This window comes from Arctopsyche grandis, chromosome 4 (assembly GCF_051622035.1).
Source record: "Arctopsyche grandis isolate Sample6627 chromosome 4, ASM5162203v2, whole genome shotgun sequence".
Lineage (NCBI taxonomy): Eukaryota > Metazoa > Arthropoda > Insecta > Trichoptera > Hydropsychidae > Arctopsyche > Arctopsyche grandis.
Window position 1 is genome coordinate 31,503,783 of NC_135358.1, and position 27,544 is coordinate 31,531,326.

The 27,544-nt window shown below is 29.9% G+C and overlaps 2 protein-coding genes across 2 annotated transcripts in view; one reads left to right on the plus strand and one right to left on the minus strand.

Annotated features, from left to right (window-relative positions):
• sit (ELOVL fatty acid elongase stuck in traffic) lies at nucleotides 1-19,554 on the plus strand. The gene is made up of 6 exons (XM_077429090.1): nucleotides 1-169; nucleotides 16,982-17,175; nucleotides 17,267-17,457; nucleotides 17,923-18,003; nucleotides 18,136-18,435; nucleotides 18,519-19,554. The coding sequence occupies exons 2-6, from the start codon at nucleotides 17,112-17,114 to the stop codon at nucleotides 18,774-18,776; spliced, it is 894 nt and encodes a 297-aa protein (XP_077285216.1). The 5' UTR covers nucleotides 1-169; nucleotides 16,982-17,111; the 3' UTR covers nucleotides 18,777-19,554.
• The window catches only part of LOC143910562 (very long chain fatty acid elongase 7-like), a 10,230-nt gene continuing 2,192 nt past the window's right edge, over nucleotides 19,507-27,544 (minus strand). Inside the window, exons 2-6 of the mRNA XM_077429088.1 lie at nucleotides 21,219-21,302; nucleotides 20,957-21,147; nucleotides 20,787-20,870; nucleotides 20,283-20,582; nucleotides 19,507-20,201 (exon numbers count right to left, since the gene is read on the minus strand). Of these exons, the coding sequence (XP_077285214.1) occupies nucleotides 19,905-20,201; nucleotides 20,283-20,582; nucleotides 20,787-20,870; nucleotides 20,957-21,147; nucleotides 21,219-21,276 (930 nt within the window). The 5' untranslated portion in view covers nucleotides 21,277-21,302 and the 3' untranslated portion in view covers nucleotides 19,507-19,904. The remainder of the gene's footprint in view (nucleotides 20,202-20,282; nucleotides 20,583-20,786; nucleotides 20,871-20,956; nucleotides 21,148-21,218; nucleotides 21,303-27,544) is intronic.

The following is a 27,544-nucleotide window of genomic DNA, read 5'->3' on the forward strand; positions in this document are numbered from 1 at the left end:
AGTCGCCTCGGGTGCGCCGTGCACATTGGTTTACCTCAGCCGATCCTTTTCTATCCGCGAAACTTGTAATAAGTTTGTTTTGTTGAATTTCATAAATACAAAAACCGTCAGTTGGTTCAGTTTATAATTGCCGTGCCGAGGAATGTGACGGTCGTGTCGGCCAATTCAGGTGAATTGCCATCACTTTATCATTACCTATTCATTTAAATAATACCTCTTTGTAACGTTGCGGTTATCGTGAGGAATCACATTATTAGAAGTGTCACAAATACAAAAGGTCATAACCATTGCATTGAAAAAAAAACATGGACACTAAATATAAAAATGGCAAAGTTTCAAAGCGATTTGAAGACTGTAGGAATTTTAAAACATAGAAGAGGCTTGTAAAAAAATGATAAGTTTTGATTCACTTCAGTTAATTATCTTTTATTCATACATATTTACATATGGTACATACATACATTCATATATTCCTGGATTTCAACATTTCAATGAATGGTTCTGTAAAGGAATTGATAAGAGATTTTGCATATTATTTTTCTTGTTTAGTATTCATAATCTTATTTTAATCTTAGTGCTTAAAGCATAATAGAAAAAAAGGACAGAAACCTATTAACAAATAATTCTTATTCGTAATACATTTTATATTATTACGTCAACATTTTAAAGTTGACGATCTAAATCAAATAGTATTTTGTATTCATACCTGAAATGTATAGACATTTTATTGTAATCACCGAGACTCTTCACAAGTTTATTAGTATGTTTATGAGTGATTATTTTATAAACTAAATATAAAAATGGTAAAGTTCAAAACGATTTGAAGACTGTAGGAATTTTAGATCAATGTTTTGCGAAGTAAAACATAGGAAGAGGCTTGTGAAAAAATGATAAATTTTGATTCAATCCAGTCAATTGTCTTTCATTCATACATATGGTTTGATTTTGATTTTTAAATGCTTTTTATTATTACGAAATTATGTTCACAATACATCTTATATCTATTTTAATAGCTACTGATCTACTGATCATTTTCTATTTTACAATTTAATTTAATTTGGTTAGTAATCATAGTACATACTACATATGGTATATATATACATATATTCCTGGCTTTCAACATTTCAATGAATGATTATTTTTCTTGTTTAGTATTCATAATCTTATTTTAATGTTATTGTTTAAAGCATAATAGAAAAAAAGGACAGAAACCTATTTACAATAATTATTATTCGTAATACATTTTATATTATTACGTCAACATTTTAAAGTTGACGATCTAAAGCATGTAGTATTTTGTATTTATACCTGAACTATATAGACATATTATTGTAATCGCTGAGACTCTTCACAAGTTTATTAGTATGTTTGTGAGTGATTATTTTATAGAATCTCCTAGTTAATTTGTTAGTAATATCTACGACTAAAGGAATGTTATTTCGGGACTATCTTTTCAGATTAGTATATATGAGCGTGTTATAAACGATTTATTTTTGATCACTTGGAGCTAGTATTGGAGGTATTATTCCATACAGATGCAGCATTAGTTTTATATGGATATATTTTTTTTTCTATTTTGTGAAATAATAAGCTTTGACGAATAAACATTGAGTTTATTAAAACCATACCAAAATATGGATACGAAAACTTCATTAATAACTCAATTTAGTGGAACTGTGGTAAAATAACCTTTGCCCTCAAAGGGCGTAATGTGTGCTAAAATTCAGTGTCATTTATGAGTGGCTTTTTCTGTATTGAGTAATGTACATATGTATATATAGTACATACGTAAGGCGGTTTAGTTTATGAAGTGGTCCAAAAGAAATACATCGACAATTTCAATTATTAAAATTAAATTACATCGAAGATTTCTGAAATAAATTGTATATTTATTGCAACGTTATCTACCTTAGATATCAACTTTGCTCTCTGAGTAAATTCAAATCCGTATACATACCGCGTGGGTTTAGTTAAATATCCTTATTTTATTATATTTAGAAAACTTAGCTGACTCTCCATTCTGAAATCATTGTCTTAAATTATCGTATGAAAACATGGAAAATTGGAATTTAAAAGATCATCTTCATTCAGAATAGATCTTCGTTTTTATATACATATGTACATCCGGTTATAGTGTTTATCTTACACAGTATATAAAAACTAACAATGTATACTTATTATATATGTATGTGTGCATGCACGCCTTGAACTTGAATTTGAAATTATCACTACAAATTCCCAGTGTTTAAGTAGCCTTTTATGTTTTTTCGCAGCTTCTAATGATTCAATTATCAGGCATTTAATTTAATTTCTAACCATAGATATAGAATAACATTATTCTATATCTATTTTTCTAACTTCAAGAATACACGAGTAAATATAATACTACTACAAAGTATGTATGAATATACAATCGCTCTATTATCGAAACACTCACGATAAAGTATTTAAATATTTATAACAATAGTGGATCCCATGTAGCGTGATACTTGCGAGAACAAGCTGAGAGCAAGCAACATTTTAATTAAATTATTTCTTATTTAATTACATATATAATATTATTACAATATAATTCAATGCAAGGTCTTTAATAATATTACTGTAAGTTTTGCTGTCCATAATGTGATATTGACAATTTATTTTATCGTCTAAAAAATACATTTTTCCATTAATATAAAATATATACGTATTCCATGAATAAATTAATAATATCAACAAATTATGTATTTTATATTAAAATTTTATTTATATAAATATTTCAAAACACAAAACACAAACTCTAAACTTTCAAAAAATATAAGTTATATTCTTTGGAAAGCTATAGGCATGAACAATGTTGTATTTCTTGACCAAAATGGAATGCGAAACGAAACGAAATGTAATTGGCTATCGCGGGTCGAGTGGGGGAGGGGGGGGGGGTGAATGCGATAGCATATATAAAATATACATATTATAAAATATTCTACGATGACTTTGATTGAATCTCAAAATACAATGTATTTGCAGTAATTCTATAATAATCTAAACGCTACATCGTGATCGCTGTAATGAATTGACGTGAATGTGACGAGTTCCTTGGGCGTTTGAAAATCAAAACAATTTGTTTGTCAATAAAAGGAAAAAAATAACACAAATTCTAATGCGGAACAGAAAAATGCAAAATAGCATTTTTTGGATGACAATTAGATAAATATTCACATATATGTATGTAGCTTGCGATTGGTTGGTTTTTTTTACATATTTTATTCGATGGAAATCCTTGAGCTTTAAATTTAAAATTTTTATATTTTTATAAGCTATTATTTTTATGTATTTATTTATGTATCAAAATACACCTTTTCCGTAACTATACATATGTATAATAATCAAATTCAGAACAAAAACAACGTGAAAACGATCGCTTTTAATTACAGTTGATCTGTACCTTCAAAATAAATGGTCAGTAAACATATACTAATTTAATCAGATCATTCACCAGTTTGCTCAGTAATAAATACTCGATTGAATTATATAAAATATAAACCATATAAGAAAAATCATTTCACTATGCCTAATAGCACAATTGAACTTTTCGTACGTAAAATCACGAACCAACTGTGAAAATAAAGTGACCAATTATTATAGTGACTCATCAAAAGGATTTAAAATTACTTACCAATCATATTATATATAGGTCAAAACGATTCATGTCTTATATATAATACATACGTAGTGACTTTAATTAATTTATAAATGTGAACGTGAACACATGTAGTACGTATTTACATACATACATACGTATGTACTAAAATTTATATTTTCCACCCCCATAAGACATAAAAATACATATGCTATTAACATAATACCATTTTGCATATATAATTAGTACGTATAAAATATTAATGATTCAGATAACCGTGAAAATATATCGTAGCAATTTATTAGATCCTAATATTTAATACTATATAATTTTTACAATTAAAAGTGAATCATTACAAATTTCCACTATTATATTACAGACGTAACTTATTAATTGACATGATCCGTGTTCACCGAACGATGCAATCACTCATTTGTTATGCACACAATGCAATATGCAAATTTTCCGGTGATTTTTCACAGGGGATTCCTCGGGTTGGAAAAACGCGTCGCGTGCCGTCAAAATTGACGGACACTTACGTACACAGCCATTATGTCAGCTCTCCTCAACCGTGAACTAACGAATTGGAATTTTTCAAATTTGTAGAAAAAAAACCCGCTAAAATATGTTTGAATCGACTAGGGGGAAAAAAAGTAACGATTCTTTGGTGATTCAAGTTGTTGCGGTTAACTTTTACTTTTCACCGAGCTCGCCGAAAACGCTGTCCCACATACGACCGGTTTATTGGCTACCGGAATCGTTATGCAACCGGCGAATACCTGTCGAATAATGCAAAAACCGGATTTATCGGATCGGCTAGTGCATCGCTGCATTTCTCGCTATGCGTCGGCCTACAAATCCATGCCATTTTCATACGCTGACCTACATGCATGAGTCGCCTACTTCCAAACTACAATAAATACATAACATATTCATAAAAAAAAAACGAAAAAAAATTATGTTAGATCCTAGGAATGTCATCCTATGACACATAGTACTTGGATCGTTCTTAATGTTGCTAAATATGGTTCCATGACAATTCAACTGCACACATGACAACCATGTAAACACAACAAAACTGAACCAATATGATACTGTATCTCTATATTTTGTTTATTATTGATGAAATGAAGTGTTAATTAGTTAATAAGACTGTTCAACACGAAAAATGGTTCAGAGACGAGATATGACTATTATTATAGATCTATACCCAGTAAACACGAATCTGGTAATAAAAAACGTTGATTGGCTGGAGATTCGGATATATGTGTTTTTAAATAGCGGGATTTTTATATACATATGTATATTGGTGTTGTTCGGTCATTATTTATTGGGATAGTGTTTTGGCGTTTATTTTATCGAGGTAAGCCGGCTATCAATAGAATTTTTGTTATTAATCCACAAGAATAGTCGAAATATGATGTGGAATTTTATTTAATTCTCATATAAAGACAAGTTAATATATTATCCCTATTAATTCAATTTAGATTCGTGTAAATACTAGTACGAGCTTTTAGCTCGCAATTTTAGCGATTTAAAATTCAGTACACTTCCAATTAACCCTTTTAAATGAACAAAAAAATAGTGTGGCCAGAACATTACCCTAATAAACATGTTTCAATAGAAAAAACTCAATATAAAATAGTATTAACAGTGGGAAAAAATCCCAAGTGAAAATACGTACTTTTGACTTGTGATTTGAACTGGACGACTACTTAGAGAGATTTGAAAGCTGAAAAGTACTACAAATGAAAGATAAAATACCCGACTATAGATTCCAATATTCATTTTGAACAGGAAATTGACAGATTTTGAGACATCGACCGAACAACACCAAGATATACCTTAAACAGATCAAGAAGATCTTTAATTCTGTACGTTTGATCGTAAGCGGCTAATTCTTGAAGATCACCGTGGGTCATAATTATTAGAATCAAAGCGTCATATTTTTCCTGGTTCTTTAACACTATTCATTTTAAAATTAATATATTGACATATATATATATATATATATGTACATATACGTATATAATGTAGATATTTATACAACCTGTATGTAATTTTAAATCATATTGACAAGTGCTATAATTATACATTATATTTTGAAAATACTCCGTAATATACAAATGTACATAATAGAACAAGCTATTTTATGCTGTTATATTAATTACGGTATGTAAAAATAACTTAATAATTAAATAATAATGAGTTACATGCTCAGATTTTGATACAGAACATTTTCATATTGAATATATCTCGGATTATTTACTAATAACACTGTCTGACACGAAAAAACAGTGGGAAAAAATCCCAAGTGAAAATACATACTTTTGACTTTTGATTTGACCAAGATATAGAAAAATCCGGCGATTTAAAATACATATATATCTCCGAATCTTGAGCCAATCAACATTTTTTATTACCAGATTCGTGTTCACTGGGCATAGATCTATAAGAAAAGTCATACTTCGTCACTGAACCAAAAAAAAGTCGTCATTTTATATCTTATATCATATTATATGTGTAAATTTCAATTTCTTCTTATATTCTATTTTATAACCTTTTCCAAATATTTTAATACTATAGTTTAATTATGCAATGTTCTACATATTTTGTCATGCCTTTATTCTTCACTTTTTAATTTGTTTTCCTTATATTAATCTTTTTCATTTTTTTAAAAATCTATTATTGGACTCGGATGTTACATATATTATTTATTTACTATTTGTTTTTTATACATATCTATGTACATCCTGTCTGTTGATTTTTCAATAAATAAAATAAATAAATAAATAAATAAAAAAATATCATCCATTGATATAATATTTGATGAAAGCCGACAAAGTAATACATATGTATGTATCAGAAAAAATTCTTTCCCACAAAGTGGGTGATATGGATTTATTCAAATTGCATTGAAATTGTATTTATCGCGTTTTGAATTTAACCGACAGTAATCCCTGAGTTGGTAGGACAGTCGGTATTTTCCAAATACGGTTATTACATATGTTGTTTTCTAATGTTAATAAGCGGAAAGCGATTAAATATACGTACATATTTCTTAATGCACAATATTTATAGTTCAATTGAGGATTCTATGATGAGATTTGCGCGTATACATTTTCCGAATATTTGAGTAATTAATTATAATATATAATTAATAAATCATTTCAAATGTGCAATCACAAAGTCATAATCATAATACGTCATCATTATTAAATTAAAAAAATATAATTTTAGTAATTGAATCTAAAGTCACTAATACACTAATCTTCTTAGTAATAAAATCTAAGATTTTCGTAAATAATAGAAAAAAATCTTTACCTATTGAATACCCCTTAAAGCTTCTCATTTGTAAAAGATAATTCGTTTTAAATTTGAAGATCATTAAATAAAACAAAAACTATTTAGAAAACTTTAGATTTTACAATACAATACAGTTTATTATATTTTTTTGCGTAGTTAAATAATTATTAAAAATGCTCTATCTAAAAATAATACTCTCAATATCAGTGAATAACTAACTAAAAAAATAATAAAAAACACGAAGTGTATAAAAAATCTTTTGCAATATTTTGTTATTTTTTTAAAGTTCGATACCTTTAAGCCTTCTTTCAACATTTAATAATATATTTTAATGCGCAATATACTCTTCTTATACGTTGCATGTTTACATCACAATTTGATCTACAATTTGTTTACAATAATAAATCAAACGTTGTATTCATTTACATAATATTGCATGCATTCTTTGTTTAATCTCGTTTTCTTAGTAACGATTGCCAACATACGTATTTTTATTATTGCATTTCGAATATATTAAATATGTATGTTGAACTTGTCTGTCAAAAGGTAAAATAAAAAATAGCTAATAAACATATTGCGTGTCTCCGAAAATTCCTACAAATATTTTCATTCAATGACATAATACCGTAAATACAACGTTAGGTTTTCAATGATACATTCTAAATACATAATCAACACTTTTTATATTGGGTTCGAAGCACTCATACTTGACTATCGCCTTGTCAGTGACTAAACACAATTAAAAGTGACCAACCACCGTATCAGAAGTGAAAAAAAGTGAAATCTACTTGTGTGATAGTCGATTTTTAACGATAGTGCGCTTAAATTAACAACTCTTAATAAAAGTGTGTTGATAAAATGCATTATTTTCCATGTCGATCACTAAATTTTCCCCTTTTTAAAAAGACATTTCAAAATGATAATTGCGCTATAGTAAAAATATTGCGAAAAATAATCATTTCTCGACACGCTCCAACCTTGATGTTGTAATATATACTTCTTTCATGTTAACTGGCATAGCATCGCGTTTTCATCGTATTTATTCTGTTGTGTTTACTTTATATATTAAATAGGCGGTTAAAAGAATAACATACACATAATAGTATTTATATGTATTTCCGAAAATAAAATTTCCCCGTATAGATTATTTTAAAATTATCAGCTTTTCATTCTTCCTTGTTGAATAATTTGATAATAGCGACTATATGTATGAATATGTGTAATAAATGAATGATGATGCATTGAGAAAACATCGAGTAAAATTCGTACAAAAACTTTTATGCAATACTTTCAAGTACTTTGCCAAACAGCCGTCATCATTACTTAATTATTTGAGTGACTTTCTCCGTTAGAATTCGGGTTTTACTTTCGTTTCAGTTAAAATTATTTTCTGACGCGTAATCTATGACGTATGTGTTTTTAAATAAATCAAATGCAAAAATTATGCGTTTTCTATGATTATAATATTTTTTAAACTTATTTAAAGCTTCTCACTTTATTTATTTATTTAAATATTGGTCACATATTTTTAATATACTTACGAAACTTTGTATATTGTTATTCTAATACACGAATTTCTTCTAATTGAATAATAGATTTCACTTTCACCTTCTCCTTATTATATTCAATTACATACATATAATTCTCATTGATTTTTTTTTAACAGATATGCATCTTTAATATACAAACGTTATATCACAGTTCAATAACCATAAAATCTGATATAAATGTGTCCACCAAAACCAAATATCTTATTTTTAATTTTTAATTCAATAATTGAAAGGATGTAAGCTTGAAGTCGAATTAATTTTAAGTACATAATTATTGAATTCGTCACGGAATGTTTTATTCATATGTGACTTTTGCATCTAATAAATATACATAAATATAATAATAATGCCTCTGTTTTTATACTCAAATCAAATGCCATTGGAATTCAAAAACACATGTTCTTCGATTTTTGTTAATTACTTACACTTTCGAAATACAATGAGTGACAATCAGTGACTACACATACCTTAGGCTATTAAGAAAGTGAAGTATCTTTTCCTAATTCTGTTTTATTTATACTATTTAAATAAAATCAACATTACCGTTCTTCCTCTTCTACACGTTGATGACCACATTCACCTTCATCAAGATTCGTTCGAATTGCACAAGCGATTTGAACGGTCAAAAATGATGAAAAAAAAAAACAGCAAACAAACCGCATCTCCGATGAGAATCGGTTGCATAACGATAATTTTCCGTCACCAAAATATATTTATTTGAAACTTACGATTACCTCTTCTTTTACGATGTTAAATAAAACGTGCGTGTATAATGTGAGGATTGCGAAGGCTAAATGTGTGACCTTTGACTTATCTTTGACACTCTCTGTACAGAGAAGCATTAATAAGGATGGTGTACTTATGAATTTATTTACATAATATTCCAATTTTTTAAATCATACTTTTTTGACATATAAATAATCTCTTAGTTAAGACATTTATACAAAAGACTTTTATTTGTTCCTTTTACAATGCTATGCCGTTCTACCGATCTCAACCAAATTTTGAACTGTTTCCGAGTTAGTTTTAACCATTACTGGCCATATAAAATCTAATTCACCACCCTTATCTCCAGATGTAATCCAGGGATAGAAGTGAAACGATTGCCTAAAATCTGAAAAAAAATATGTAACCCAAAATGATAAAAACTATATTATAAAACACCGAGAAAAGTCGTACCCCTCTAGGTATGTTTAAATATGCGTACATACAAGTTTAAAGTTTTAAATGTATTTGTATGTTTTAAAATTATTTTATTTTAATTAAAATATAAAACAATACGTACGTGTATAGAGGGGGCTTAATTTTGCTGAAAAATAAAGTTTGTTTAAACTTTTCAATAAGTACTAGCCTATTTATAAAGGTCTTGTAGTACAATATTAAATTTTAACTTTATTTGTTTTAGTATTGTAGAATAAGGAAAATTATATATGCATAGTATATTTTGACTCTATATTGACCATAAATTTTGATTTTTTAAGAAAATCACTTCTATTTAGAGATGAGATAGTATTATTATTATGCATATTCTCAATCTCAAAACGAAATAAAAACTATAATACTTTCACAAAGAGAATAGTCCTTATTATATAACCGAAAACGTGTAGGCTAAGAATAGTACATACATACAAATATGCAAGACCGTATATTTATATATAAATTTTATTATTTTTAAGTATATATTTGCTTGTTGTAACAGAGCCGTACCAAGGCATTGACAACGGGACATTTTCCAAGGGCGCAAAAATCTATATGGCCCAAAAATGATCGATGGTTTTGAAAATTGTTATATAAATTGATATTTTCAAAGCAATGTCATTAAAAATGATTTCGAATCTAAAATACATGATCGCATTCATACATTGACGACATTCGTTATTCGTTATTCGACAGTTTTGATAATCAGTTAGATCAAGTGCGATGAAAAATACTTTTAAATATTTGTGCGATGAAAAATACTTAAAAATATCACTGGATAGCTTCTTTTTAACAATTTATCCATAAATATTTAAATGATTATGCGAATAAACACTATGAATCATATGGTTATTTGAAATGTACCGAGCTAGTGGGATTTCTACTAACGAGAATATTATTCAAGTATTTTACAAGCTATATGCATATTTCTGACAAAGTCGGCGACTATAACCTCGGCTAAAGAAGTTTCAGCAAATTGTATTTTTTGTTAGCATTCTACATATTTTACATCTATGATATTTATTTTATTTTACATCTATGGTATTTATTTTATTTTACATCTATGGTAAAATTTTAAAATTTGCAGCATTTTAAACAATTCAGTAAATACATATCAATTAATATCCACAGAGACATTTATGGTCAATTTTTTTATACAAAACCCGAGATTTTGCGAGAAAATGGGTAAATTTGCCAATTTGTTGGAACCGTTTCAACGAAAATCAGATAAATTGGCAAACGATCGACCTGGAGTCACAAATCCAAGGTCTCGCCAGCAGAAACCAGTGGATTTGAACCCGTGACCACTCCGTTCAAAGCATTATATGCTAACCACTAGTCTAATCCGCTGATTGAGAATAATAAATTGAGAATAATCCAAAAATATTTTAGATATATAAGTAATCAAGCTCGCACTTATGATTTAAGCCTTTTGTCAATATAACATAAATTAGTTAGTGATTTAAAATTTCACGATATTGCTAATTTAAAAGCGAGAAAAATAAAACTATAGGTGCGGTTTTTGTTTAAATTTTAAGTATTGATTTAGATTTTTAAATGCTTTTTATTATTACGAAATTATGTTCACAATACATCTTATATCTATTTTAATAGCTACTGATCTACTGATCATTTTCTATTTTACAATTTAATTTTATTTGGTTAGTAATCATTGTATTATATTATTCTAATGTTAATCTACAGCATAATAGGAAAAAGAGCTCAAAAACCTATTTACAATCCTTATAAATGTTCATAATACATCTAATACATAATATTAATTAAAGACTCTCTAAAGTCGATGACTTAAAGCAGATTGTGTTTAGGTAATCTGTGTTTAAAATTTTAAGTATGAATAGTTTAATTCGTACCACTAATAAATATTATGTTTTATTATAAATTTATATTTTACATTTCTATTGTTTTAAAAAAAGCAATTAATTAAGCCCGTAATTTTAATACAATAAATAATTTTCATAATAAAATGGTTTATTTAATTATTTTTTTGTAATTTAGCTCTTGTCTCTGTGTACATGCATACATACTGAATTAATTTTATTATTATTTTTATTTATTTACATATTAATCACAGTGACAAAAAAGAATACTCAAACGCGTCACTGTGACGAGACATATAAGCATAATACAAATACTATATATGTATAAGAAAATTAGCAAGACATCCATGTTATCGATAATACATTTTTGAAATCATATTCAAATAGTGGTGACATAATGGGTAGGATGGTTTTGGCCAATTTGATGCAGGAACCGCTTCAATAATGAAACCAGACAAGTCTGGCCAGCAGCATTAAAGATTATACTCAGAATAAATTATTTTCAATCCAGGTCAGCTCACGGGATCGAACCCAGCGACCACTCAGTGCTTAAAAAAATTAGGCATGCAATTCCCGTTCCCGTTCCCGTTTCAAGTGATGGTTGGAGCTCTACTAACGTCTCTTCAAACCAACTGGTATCGTGGTTACCAACAAACACATTTCCTTAACTACACAATGGCACTTCATACTTTCGCTTCGGTGAAATCGTAATTACGAATATTTTTATTAAGAGGATTTTTCCCGGTTTTTTTTTACAGTTATCTTCCCGGACATGCATATAACAAATCTTTCCTGGACATTCATATAACAAAAGTTCCAACGTAATCGGTTGAGTGGTTTAGGAGTCTATACGAGATAGACAAACAAACAGATATTCAATTTTATATATATTGACAAGTTTTGTGCCCGTTGAAATTTCAACGGGTGGTTTCGGAAACAAATTGATACATGATTAAAAATAAAGTTACAATTCGTATAGTAATAATTAATCGGAAGCGGAACTAAAACAGAAATCGGTATCCGGAAATGAAAGGAATCCAAAACCGGAAATGAAAAAGGAATCAGGATCTAGAAACGGTAATCGGGATCCGAAACTGAAACACCCTGGCCGCCGCCACCCCTAGATGGCTGCCGCCCTTGGTTGAAATGAAAATCGAAATCGAAATTAAATACGAAATTAAAATCGAAATCGCATTCGAATTTGATTCACTCGATCCGCGACAGTCGAGGACTGCCGACAACTGACGAAGATACATGACTACGCACCGAATACTCGGCTATGATTGGTTCCCCATACGTTCTGTACGACTATTAAATATTACTGCGTAGGACACACACACGCAGATTACCGTCTTTATATATATAATAATAATAGATTCAAAATGACTATTACTATCGAAAACATACATATTTTGATAATTTATTGATTTTCATCGGGCGCTTTCGGGTGTGCGTTAGCTTTTTCCCGCATCCGGGATTTTCCACCTTCACGCGATTTTCCCACCCCAAAAAGATCTGCACACGCGCACAAACCACCCTTTCAGATGTCCCTCAGTCGACTGTGCGATCCAGTTGAAATCGCACGCGATTCACATTTTACAATTTCTGACATGTTCGCGAAACCAACGATCCGTCCGGCGATACCGATCAGCACGCGATGACAGTTTTCGACAGAAATTCGCGCAATGAGCCGGATCCGACAATAATAAAAATATGCGAAAATCAACACTGCCTCCACACAAGTCTCTGGGTACGTCAGTCTCGAAATCTTGCCGATTTTTTAGCCGTGTCGACATTAAACTGCGGTACCGTGACCCGTTTCGGTCGGATAACGATCGCCAGTCAGATAAGTTCTGTATTATGGCCCGTTTTGCACGCAATAAAACGCCAACAACTACCAAAAGCTTGGTTTTTTTTTTGTGGTTTTAGATACTGGATTAGGTTAAAAATGTCGAATTGCGTGTGAATTTGTTGCAACGATCTGAAGATCGTTGCAACAAATTCACATTAGGAGTAATAACATTACCGTTTTCATTCAAGGCTAACGAACAATATGTGTATTTAGTTAGTTTGTTGCGGTATGATTGCAAAATTGACGAATCGCATGTAATTCCTTGAGTTGTACTAATTTAATTTTAATACGTATCTGAATATACAACTGATGTTATTATAATCCATATAAAAATGTATACAATTGCAAAGGAGTAAAGGTTACATAATTGAGTATTCCAGTAGCCAAATCAACACCGTTTTGCAAAAAGGCTTCGGATATTCATATGTATGTATGTATATATGTATAATCAATTGTTCGTTTAAAAGAAACATACTGTCAACATAGTATGTAGTAGTGTGTATGTATTTTTTTTTACTTTATACTTAATAAAATCAATCATATGCTGTTTTCAAGTCTCAATTTACCTTGAAAATGAGATTTGTCTGCAAACAAATTGGCAATTTGTCTGTCGTAGCTATTTCTCCGAGATTAGCAGCACGTCTGCTAACAGATAGAACTTTTGTTTACAACATAAAACAATAAATTGGGTGTTATAACAATAAAAGTTATATTGGGCTTCGTCTTTCGTGACACAAAATTCATTTTGTTTTACAATGAAAATATATTTTTTAATATGTACATACCTATACATGATACATATGTAACGATAACTTTTTGTTTTTTTTTTTGTATCCCAAATCGTATCAAACAAAATTATTTTTTCATTCGATAAGATTCGAAAGATATTTTTCTTCCATACGGTTTGTCGTAGGGTCTATTGCTATAAAAAAAATATGGTAACCAGAGACTCTACCCTAGACTTACATATTGACTGGCAAACCTTTCCGTCAATATTCACTTTAACATACGACCTTCGCCACATTAGCATAATGTGGTGTTTTATTAGGGTGTAGAAAACGCATTAAAATATATTTCATAGTATAATTATGACTGAATTAAATTCGAACAATGGATTTGATTTTATTTTTAAATATATGTATGTATATATAATATATATGTATGTATACCACGAAGATCTAAAAGGTAAATCGATTGCGCTTTTACTGAATCGATAAACATTTATATGTATATAGTATACTAGTGGATTTACCCGGTTTAAACCGCTTAAACATGGTTAATCTAATAGTATACAGTATTTTGTTTTTTATTAAATTTATTTGAATCGAAAAAAAATTAGCATTCAACGATCTTCATAGTAACTTCGATTTTTTTTCGATGCTCTCAACAAACCTTACATAGTTACAAAGCCTCTTTCGAAATTATATATTAGATATAGAGATTAGCGAAGCGGAGGCCGCGTTAAAAACTGCAAAGAACGGAAAAAACCCAAGGGAGGATAATATTCCCATTGATTTGCTTAAATGAGGAGGCTCTCCCCTAAATAAAATCTTAGCTAGGCGTTTCAGCAAATGCATCCAGAACCAAACCATACCAGAAGAATGGAACAACGCGACGATAATTTTAATCCACAAAAAGGAGATAAAAGTGACATCAAAAACTTCCGAAACATTAGTCTACTTTCAGCGGTTTAGGAATGGGATACAGCATCAACGGTCGCTTCTTGAGTCATCTTCGGTTCGCAGACGATATAGTCTTAATAGTTCGTGATCCAGATGACCTACTTAATAGACTAACACAGCTGGATAGGGAAACTAGAAAAGTAGGATTAAAAGTTAACGTAGATAAGACCACACATAATGTTCAATAGCATCACAATAGATGAATAAAATAGTAATAGTCGCTAGTTATTTATATTTAGGACAAATAATAGACATGTCCTGTAGTAATAAAGAAGAAATAAAAAAAAGACGTATGAAAATAGGATGGAGTGCATTTGGACGAATGAATGCGGTTTTTAAATCAAAATCAATGTGTTTTGCCAGTGATGACGTATGGATGCGAAACTTGGACATTGAACGCTAACAAAGACGCTACACAAAGTCCAAGCACTCAAAGAAGTATGGAACACTGTATGCTTGTAATAACGAGGAAATACAGTAAACAGAATACGTGGGTGAGAAGTATGACAAGAGTAGTGGATATATGTAGTGAATAGAGTGAAGAGATTGAAATGGCAATGGGCGGGCTACGTGGCTAGAAGAATAGACGAAAGTTGGACAAAAGAAGTCTAGAATGGTACCCGAGAGAATGCAAAAGGGTAAAATAAAGACTGCAGGGAAGATGGGTAGACGAAATTAGGAAAATGTGTGCGGTGAGATGGATTAGAGTTGCGCAAAACAGAGATGAGTGGAAGCGTGTTGGAAAGGCCTTCATCCAGCAGTGGATGGTGGACGGTTGTAGATGATAATGCTGTTGATGAGTATATAGAGACATCTATGGAAAAATTCAATAGTAGTAACTAATATTTCAAAAAATATATACATAAAGTTTACAGTGTGGGTAGCATATTTTTATATCATAATCAACAAATTCGAAACAGTATAGGTTGCCAATTTCGGTGGAACCGTTTCAACAATGATATTAGATAAATTTTCAAACTCTTATAAGAAATGATCGACCTGGAGTATCATATATCCAAGGTCTGGCCAGCAATACCGGCCCAGGGAATGAATCCATCAGTTGAAAGCATTACATGCTAACCACTGAGCAATTGTGCTGGTTTTGTACTGATGAAGGTTCTTTTCAATATACTCATTAGTCTTTCAAATTATTATTATGCTAAATATCTAGGCACTGATTAAACACAATTGCTTATATAGCATTTAGCATTGGAGTTGATATTCTTTTCATTTTACTTTTTATTTTTTGGTGACTGGTAGCTAGCAGCTCATGCTATTATAGACCAAATGAATAATTTTATTGGCATTAATTTTTTTTCATTATTGAAATGTATGTAATATTATATTCTCAGGTAATAAAACTGATTTATTACATCTTACGCGATACATATTGCATATGAATAATATCTACATACATACATATGTATGTAATAGACTAAGTTGTACAGATTTATTAACGTTTATTAATTCTAAATTTTGTGTAGTTAAATTTATGTAATAATAATATTCAATTAATAGCTAAAGAGCTTAAAAAAAAAACAATACATCATATAAATTTGGAACATGCATATGTGCATATTTGGATGGTCTGTAGATAAAATAATGTTTACATATTAACATGAAATCTAACAATATATTACATGAAATATTATTTATTTTTATAACAGTTGCTTTAGTGTTTTAAATCGATAAATTTGATCGATTGTTTGGTTTGAAAAAACTTGCATAATGTGATTGCAGAATTTATTTGCCACTGACAGGTCATCTTTGCAGTTTAGCTGTCGAACACACGCAATGTCGAAATGCATAAAATACCTTTGTTAAACCGATGCATTAACCTAAATTTCTATATAATTCACATTAATATTCACGTTTAATATAAACATTGATATGAAAGATATAAAATACTAAAAAAAAAAAATGTTTATTATTTTCAGATACCCAAACAGTATTCAAGTAGTCATGAGAAGATAAAACAAATACGATATCTTGGATTTGAAATAGAATACGATCCATCAAACAATTCCATTAAATAGACTGAACATTTGTAAGACTTAAAGAATCAACATGACGTCGTTATATAATAATTCGGTTACAAAATTCTACGACTTCGTATTCACAGATTTATCTGGTAAGCTAAAGCTTTTTCCAACCTTTCATATACATGTGTGTACAAAACTGTTATATACCTTTATATAATTTATGACTTTGAATTATTTCAGATACCCGGACAAATCATTGGTTCCTCATAGGTGATCCGATGCCGGGATTGACAATACTAGGTGCCTACCTTTACTTTGTAAATAGCTGGGGGCCAAAATACATGCAACACAGAAAACCATACTCATTAGAAGGCTTACTTATTGTCTACAATTTTCTTCAAGTTTTAGTCAGCACCTACCTATTTTATGAAGTGAGTATTTTGCATTTTTCATATCTAAACATTATTATGTATATATTTTTTAATTTTCATAGTTGAGTAACAGTTTCATTTTAAGTAATTTATTCTGTATAAATCTTTAATAGAAAAAAAAATAGTGTTTAAGATGTATGTATAGTGAATTTAAACTTTAACATATGTATGTAAGTATGTAGTTAATCAAATCAACGAGCAACTATTTCACAAATTAAATGTAAATACTGAGTTCTTTAAAACAAGTAGTAAACTCTCTCTAAAATATATGTAAAGCTACATGCATAGATAAATGTATAATCTGTTAAAAAGCACTCAGTATAAAATTTGTGCTTAAGTATTTATACATATATGTATATATATATATATATATATATTTTTGTAAAATACTTAGCTTTTTACTATTATAATATAAAGTAAAAGTATAATATTGACTGTTAAACTGGAATATTTGTTACATTTCAGGGCTTAGATGGAGCATGGTTAAATAAATACAGTTGGAGATGTCAGCCGGTGGATTTCTCGGAAACTGAAGAAGCTATGCGGGTAAGTGGATGTATTCATATATTATTCTAAATATATACAATACTTCAATCAACATAAATATGAATTCATACATAAATAAGATCACAGATTTTGCAGTAAAAATCAATAGTACGTGTTTCTGTTGCTGTTTAGGTAGCCCGAGGTTGCTATGTTTACTTCCTAGCAAAGATATCAGAGCTTCTTGACACTGTATTCTTCGTGCTGAGAAAGAAAGACCGTCAAATAACATTCTTGCATTTGTACCATCACACTGTCATGCCGATGATATCGTGGGGTGCCACCAAATACTATCCCGGCGGACACGGAACATTAATCGGTGTCATAAACTCTTTCGTACACATCGTCATGTACAGTTATTATATGCTCGCTGCAATGGGACCTAAATATCAAAAATACGTATGGTGGAAGAAGTACATCACCACTCTCCAAATGGTAGTTTGAAAAAATAATTTAATAGAAGAAAAGTTTTGAGGTTATATATTGGATTTTCTCATGTATTGATTTTATTGTTTCAGCTGCAATTCTGCTTAACTTTCATACATTCATCCCAACTTATCTTCAACGATTGTGGTTATCCTCGTTGGTCTGTATTTTTCACGATGCCAAATGCAATCTTCTTCTACTACTTATTCGCCGACTTCTATAAGAAATCATACAAATCAACGGTACCAAAGGAAGGGCCAAAAAAGATTAACGGTCATGCAAATGATATTTCGAATGGATTAAATAATAAGTATGACAATGATGAAAATAAAAAGGATAAGCAATCATAATTTTACATGAAATATCTAAATGCAAATATTACAAAATGTACAATTTAATTTTTGTATTGTATGCTATTATTCATCTCGAAACTTAAACGTTTCATCAAGTACAATATTATTGCAATATACATAGAAGTATAATAAAAATTCTTATATATTTTTAACTTTCATTATTTTTTCAATAAATTTTATTTGAAAAGAAATCAAATTTAAGAATTGTAATGTATGTAATATATTATTCATATAGAATATTAATCTTTTGCTCAAGTCTGTGAGAATTTAAGAATGAACAATAAGCAAAGTAGTGTACTTAAATTCTAAATAGCTCACATGTTACCTTTTTGTATAATACAATACAATATTATGCGATGCGTATTTAAATAAGTATAATTTAGCGTTATATTTATAACGTCATAAGCTTCTGTCTTCCAAATAATTGATAAAAGACTTGATGCGCTTTTGCAGTTATTGTTATGACAATTTTAACAGTATGTATACATAATTATGTACGTCTGTTTTATGCCTGAATCGACTGTTGAAATAATTAGTGCTTCTAGTGATAAAATGTTACAAGGTTCAATACAACACGTACTACTTCCATTTACCTTATATTTATATAGCATATAAGGAGCAATTGTGGAACTTTTATAAATAAATAGTAGATATATTTGATTTATTGAAATATGTATGGTAGCTATCGAATTACAATAATTTATTTTAAAAATAAAAAAAATCTTTTCGTTACATATTATATTTATAATTGAATAAAACAAAATATTTTTATCATATAAATGTTGTATTTCTCATACACATGTAAACTATTCGCAATCATGCTTTGAATCCACAGTTCTATTTCCACACAAACACCACATCCCAATCCCAGGCTGTAAAAATATGTATGTAACTTTAGAAAAAAGTATAAATACAATTTTTGAAGTATCGAGCAAAAAACCCACACACGTATTTAATCATTTAAAAAAAAACAATATCAATTCATATAAATATTTATTCAACCCTTATAAACTAGTCACAGTTTTTCTTAAAACTATCATATAAATAAAATGAAAAATAAACTGTACATGTACTACTTACATTATGTAACTTTTTTTATTAAATTAAGCACTAATTAAATTTATTTTACTGTCTATTTCTTATTTGCATATCTTCGTTCGACATGGCTACATCATTTGAAATTTTGGAATAAATTTCTTCATCAGCATTCGACGACTTGAGTATAACCTTTTCTTCAATTGGGTCATGTTTTTTAGTATCATCGACGTTCTTAGATTTTTTGTACGATTTTCGGTAAAAATCAAAGAATAGATAAAAGAATATGGAAGTGTTCAAGATAAACAAATATGAAATCGTACGCGAAAATCCACACTTTGAGAACATCGAAAGTCCCAAATAAGCTATAATAATACTAAATTGAGTCTAAAAAAGATAATAATATTCAGTTATAAAAAAGTAGTAATTTTTAAATAACATTGCATTATATATGTATGTAAAACTCACCAATTGCATGACGGTAATATATCTTTTCCACCAAATGTACTTTTGATATGAAGGTCCAAGAGCTGACACCATATAGTAGAAGTACATTATAACATGAACACCGGAATTGATTAAACCAATCAAGGGTGCTTGCGGAGTTGGAGAATACTTCAGGAAACACCAAGTGAAGAATGCCATACTTGCGTGATGATACACGTGAAGAAACGTCACTTGGTTCATTTTTTTCCGCAATACGAAAAATACCGTATCCCAAAGCTCAGATACTTTCGCCATGAAATACCACCAAGTTCCATCTAAGAACTGTCAATATAAAAATATATCAATATATGTATGTACATATGTTCATATAATACTTACAAACAAAATTAATTTTATAAAACATATTATTTGATTGATTTCTATACAAACTAGGACTGAAAAATTTTGAAAATAAACACTTGAAAAATAAATTTTCGCTAACTAAATTTCAAAACTTTTTTATCAACTATTTACTATAAAACTTACAGCCAACTTGAATTTATTGCTTTGAAACGTGTGTGCACAGGACGACGAAAAAAGCGAAAGGATTGGAATTTCTGTGAATGATATCTAAAAATTAAAAAAATATATATATACATATATAATAATCAAACGTATTTCAATGTTTTTATATGATATATATGTATAATATTCACCTTATAAACGAGGTACATAGAGAACAATACTTGGATACCATTATAAGCCACTAGAGTCTTCTTCAAGCCTAATGGCTCTCTATTTTTCATAAAATCTGGCCCAACTCTGAGCACAAACACTAAATAAGCCAAAACAATACCCGTGATTGCACCGGGACCATCCATAAGCGACCAACCATCGACTAAGGTATCTTAAAATATATATTTTTTATTAGTAAATGCATAATTATATTAAAAATAAATAAATAAAACATCAACTCACGAGCTCCGATGCGCCAATCCTTATAATTCTCTTGGAATGATTTAATTAAGGAATACATTTTTGTACTATTGAGTCGAATCAAAGCTGAAACAAAAAAAAAGAAACATTTACCTACATTCATTGATCAAACTGATTTTGTTAAAAAGAAATTGTTTGAATCTTTTGCATGCGTTCATTATTAATTCGCTATATTATCAGTTGATTCTCCAAATTTACGACAAAGCACTCTACTTAAGAGGGCTGGACAGCAGCGCCTTGTCCATACAAACGTACTATACTTCTCCCTTCCTCAATTATGGCACTAGAGAAATTATTTTTTAATATGCTATGGATATCCACCATTGGGGTGCATCTATCGTTTTATTTTTTTGATTAATTATTTTTTATAGGAGCCAGGAGCCGCCAAACATCTATAAAATCACCTCTTTTTTACACCCACGAAACGAGTCCAGCGTGCTTATTAAACGGTCGATTTAAAAAAAAAATACGCCAATAGATGCACAGAAAGTATCTTTCTCATACCGATGGTGAATTTTTTTTAAAAATTGGTCCAGTTTTGGAGGAGAAAATAAGAGAATACGACACCTCGATTTTGTCAATTTAAAATACGTTTTATCTGGTCGAAGCGCAACTGTCGCATTCACTCAATATATATATTGATATATATTGTCGCATTCACTCAATATATACATACACTCAATATATATATCGAAGAAAGGAACGGTAACAAAATTAAGGTTTCGGGTGTACAGCCCTCTTAACCATTGAGCGCAACTGTGAAAAAAAGTGGCCCGGTTTTTACATATATTAAATTTTGTCTCTTTTATTTCACTACCCAGCACGTGTTAATCGGAGTGCTAAATGTATGCAGGCTCGTGCGAATTCAGTCAGCCGAAAAGCTTATTGATATTAAACGAGATAGTTTAATTTAGAAATTATCGCATTGATTTAACCCACATACGAAACAAGCGACAAAAAAATCCTAATCTATCACTCAATCATTTCCACTAGTGACACACTTGACTGACACTGATGCTTCTTGCAGGTTTGCATAGCACTACCTGTCCAAGCACGGAAACACGAAAAAAATGCTTCCTTCAAGAAGTAGTTCAATGAACAGAAAAAATTCGAACAACTACTCGGTGATTTTACCTCTCGTTACATTTTATAACCGGCACATGCAGTTCGAGATGAGCTTTAACCGCACACGTGGGTGTAACGACCAAAATTCGATCAAATTATTCAGAATTAGAGAGGAAATTGTGCACTTGTGACACCGGTCACGCAACATTCACCCATGCACAAGTACCACTTGCTGCATGGTCATACCTAAATTGTACAGTTTCCGGTTTTTCCTCTTCCACAGCCTGTCCCGTTTCGTCTAATGCCCAGCAGTACATCAAATTCAACTAGTTTTTTTTTTGTTTGTTTTTTAATATATACGAACATGAGCAACCGCAACCGTGAAAGCACTCCAAAAAGATACACTCTAAAATTCCACTGCACATGTGGCGTACTCAATGACACTTTATTGATGTTTAAGCATGTGAAATATCAAATAATTATTATTTTTAAACTTTCACCTGTCACCTTGTGAGAAAGTTCATACTATTGTACTCGACAACAACGCAATAAGCAAGTACACCATGTCCTAGATAAATTAATCGGCGTGTGTGCAGTACCGTTCTGAATACATTGACAATGAACTTGATTTTCAATGTATCTATTCAGATTCAATGATTCTTAAATTTTAATTTAATATACGAGTTACATACATATATCTAAACTTTCTTTAGTGTGAAATGTATAGTTACTTAATTCCACCACCAATCTATGTACTCATAGCATTTACTAGTAATAAAACAAAATTTCCATTTTAAACCGATTCATACTTATGTATTTACACATTTGCTTCCATAGCAACATGGCAGATTTGTACAAAACATTCGCATGACCAATTTCTGTTCTGTGCAATAACCATCTATGTACATATCTACCTGAAACATTCATCATATACTTGAATATATCCAGACACATTTTTTTTTAAATTTTTATCAGTACTCGGGGTATGATTCGAGCAATTAGGTACAAGCAGATATACATTTGTACATATGTACATACATAACTGGAGCTGCGATGTTCTATAAAAGAACACTATGCTAATAAGAAATGGACACTAACATTAGACTAATCTACCACTGTCATAAAAATGCTATGCATGAATTGTTTACACCATTTTTAAAGTCAAATAACCCTTTAATCGCTCCACTATCTCCACATCTCGTAACCATATGCTTCCCATTATATATTCTTCTCATTAAATCGAGCATATTACATTCCACCCTTCTGTAAGCGTATTAGACCTTATGCAATACTTTGGCGTTCAATGACCGAGTTTTGCATTCATGCGCCATTGCTGTAAAAACATTGATCGAAAACTTTATTCATGAGGCAAAACGGCATTTTTTTTATTTAAAAAAGAATTCATTCGCCCAATTTACCTATACATATATCTGGGAGCTAAGGGCTTAGAAATTAGGGCTCTAAGTGCTATAAAACCCCGTCGTTTTTAATAAAGAATTATCAAATTTGGTATACAATCTCATGAACCGTATTCGTTTTTTTAATGTTTTTAACCGCCTAATCTAATTTTAACCTCCTGAGTAACGCCGGGCAAAGCTCAGAAATTTCCGGCTTCACCTGGTAGTGCTATGTAGTACATATTTACATACATATGTTCGTATGTGTATATGCCATTAATAATAATTAATATATCTACCAATAGCATGCCGTGACCTATGAAACAGTGCATGTGGTCAACCGCAAAAACATAAACAGCATATTATATTATCTATTCTTTGAAATTTTATTTCACCCCAAATTAGTATAAGCAGATATGGTTGTACTTAAAAGGATCAATTATGTATGTAATACACTTTTTTTCCATTCCAGCTTAGGCTTAAAACCCAAAGTTGATAGAGACACACGTTTCTTATATGTGTATGGAAAAAATGAATTGTGTTAATTTAATTCAAATACATACAATATTAACTGAGTTTTCTGAATTGAAATTCAGAAAACTCAGTTCATAAGATGAAGATTTAATAAATACCCCGATAAAATATCCCAAATCTAAATAGTCCCGAATAAAGAGCACGATTATTTACTCAAATAATCATTTCATATAAAAATGTTTTTGAAAGTAACATGTAAAATAGTGCAAGGTAAAATAGCCCCAATAATAAAATATCGCAAGACTAAAGAATTCCAATCATTGATTTAAATACGAATTTCATGAGTATCTTACATGTTTACAAAAAATCTTACACCGATTGTATATTCTATATTTCGATCTCTTATCAGACTTTTAAATAGGATTGTTTAAAAAATTAATCCAAATTGTAATACGATGATTAAAATTATTTACGATTATTATATATGAACATGGTTACACGATTTGTTTCGTCCTATTTAAAGCACTACATGAAATGCATATTTCATTATAACTATTTAAACTTAATTAATAAGATTTGAGCGTTGATAATGTGGAACATATTTTTAAAAATTAAAAATAGTACCCCGACAAAATATGCCAAAACGAAATAGCTCCGAACAAACAAAACAATTATTAATTGAAATGATCATTTAATTTCAAAACGTTTGTGGATTTGGCATTTCAAAATAGCCCCAGCAAAATTTCGCAAGACTAAAGAGTTCAAATCATCGGTTTACATTTATACGAATTTCATGAGTATCCTACATGTTTGTGAACAAAGCAATAGTATATTCTATGTATTGATCTTTTATCGGATTTTTAAATAGGATTGTTTAAAAAATTAGTCCAAATAATAATACGATACAATGATGAAAACAAATATTTACAATTCCTATACATACACGGTTACCCGATTTGTTTCGTCCCATATAAAGCACTAGATAAAATGCATATTTCAATATATAATTATTTAAATTTTGGCTATGTATTTTATCATGCTATGTGTGTATTAGGAGTGTACTGACCTGAGTGTACTGAGTGTTCACCAAATTTTTCAAACATTGTCAAAATCAAGCGCTATACGCATGCAATTAGCCCCATTGAACCGATAAATAGCATTATTAATGGGACTTTCAATTACTCTATCTTAGTCACACTTACATATATTAGCTTAATTGGCTTAAACCACACGTTTAAAGAACGCACATTAATTTTTTTCTCGCAAACTATGTATATAGGTCCGGGTGCACAGTGCGTGAAGCGATTACGCTAATAGATTAGTATTAGAACACGCTTAAAGCTCGTTTACTGCAGAATTGTTTAGTTTAATTCAATTGAAATGACTTGTCATACAACCTCCTTGAGCTTAGACGAATTTTAAATAGGTGGAGAAATGACACAGTTACAATTATGTGTGTTAATCCTCTCATACCTTTCACTACTCCTCCCCCTACCGCCCCTTATACCCTCGATATAATTCGCACGTTCAAACATATAAATTAGAAAGTATGCATTATGTTGCATGCAATATATTTAAATAGTTATTTTATTGTTAAAATATATAAATATACATAATATTTCAAATACACTTTGCGCTGTTGATTTACCTGAAGCAATTGGACATGGAATCCGGATAATCCAAAAAGTGGCTGAATTATGTAAATAAAATAGCATCTGAGACATAACTGAGAAATAATTTTCCCGAGTACATTGCAAATGATGGGTGATGATATAAATTTGTAAAAACATAAACGAAAAATATAAACGATATGACGAAAAGTATAAACGAAAAATATGAAATATAAACGAAAAAATATGTAAAAAAATTATTATTCATAACAATTTATATGCATATCATATTTTTCATTTTTAAATAACGTTTTTAAATGTAGGAGTAACGTTTGATAAAAGAATGAGATGGGCACCTCACATTGAGGCAGCGAAATGCAAGGCGATGCGGGGTATATCCTCAATATATCCAATATTTAATCACCATAGTTCTTTATCAACGCTAAATAAAATAAAATTATATCGCGCGCTCATATTACCATTATTAACCTATGCTTCACCTGTATGGAATAACGCCTCGAATACTAACCTTTCCAAGCTCCAAGTAATACAAAATAAATCCCTAAAAATAATTTATGATACACCCATATATAATAACCTGAAAAAACTGCATGCCATATATAATATTCCGTTTGTTACAGACATTACTAACAAACTAACCAGTAGATTCTATGACAGAATCACTAATAACCATACTAACACACTTGTGAAGAGTCTCGGTGATTACAACAAAATGACTATACCCTTCAGGTATAAACACAGATTACCTAAACACAATCTGCTTTAGGTCATCGACTTTAGAGAGTCTTTAATTAATATTGTGTATTAGATGTATTATGAACATTTATAAGGATTGTAAATAGGTTTTTGAGCTCTTTTTCCTATTATGCTTTAGATTAACATTAGAATAATATAATACTGTGATTACTAACCAAATTAAATTAAATTGTAAAATAGAAAATGATCAGTAGATCAGTAGCTATTAAAATAGATATAAGATGTATTGTGAACATAATTTCGTAATAATAAAAAGCATTTAAAAATCAAATTTTTAAATAAAGTCTAGACGAAATTTTTATCTATCATACACACAAAAAACTGAACATATCTTCAGAAAATGTAATTTCGTTCAAAAGGCACGATAAATTGAAAAAAAGCTCGTGATAGAAGTATTAAGCTGACAATTAAAGTAGAAATTCATTTATAAACTAGCTGAACCCGGCATGCGTTGCAATGCCACAATAACGCATGCAATTCCCGTTCCCGTTCCCATTTGTCGGAAAAAACGCATTTGAAATTATTCAATTATTTGTTTATTTTACCCTAAAAACATTTGAAATTATTGCGTTGCAATGCCACTCATTCCCGTTTCCGTTTCGATAAGTGAATGTTTCAGTTTCAAATGAATACTTAATAATGAAATTAAATTATAGTTAAGTATAGGAACATTATAGTAAAGTTGGCAATGCGTGCGCGCAAGTTGGTTACCAACGTAAACATTTCCTTAACTACACACTGGCGCTTCATACTTTCGCGTCGATAAATCGCAATTACGAATGTTTTTATTAAGAGGTTTTTTCCCTTTTTTTCCACAGTAATCTTTCCGGACACGCATACAACAAATCCTGAAAGTTCCATCGTAATCGGTTCTTTGGTTTAGGAGCCTATTCGAGACAGACAGACAAACATTGATTTTTATATATATATTACATATATGTATAGATTGAATGTCATGACAGTTTTTGCTTTTGCTCACTACAAA

Coding starts and splice junctions, on each gene's coding strand:
- sit (XM_077429090.1), top strand. CDS start 17,112: ATGACGTCGTTATATAATAATTCGGTTACAAAATTCTACGACTTCGTA. Junction 17,458..17,922: donor GCACCTACCTATTTTATGAA/GTGAGTATTTTG, acceptor GTTACATTTCAG/GGCTTAGATGGAGCATGGTT. Junction 18,004..18,135: donor AAACTGAAGAAGCTATGCGG/GTAAGTGGATGT, acceptor GTTGCTGTTTAG/GTAGCCCGAGGTTGCTATGT.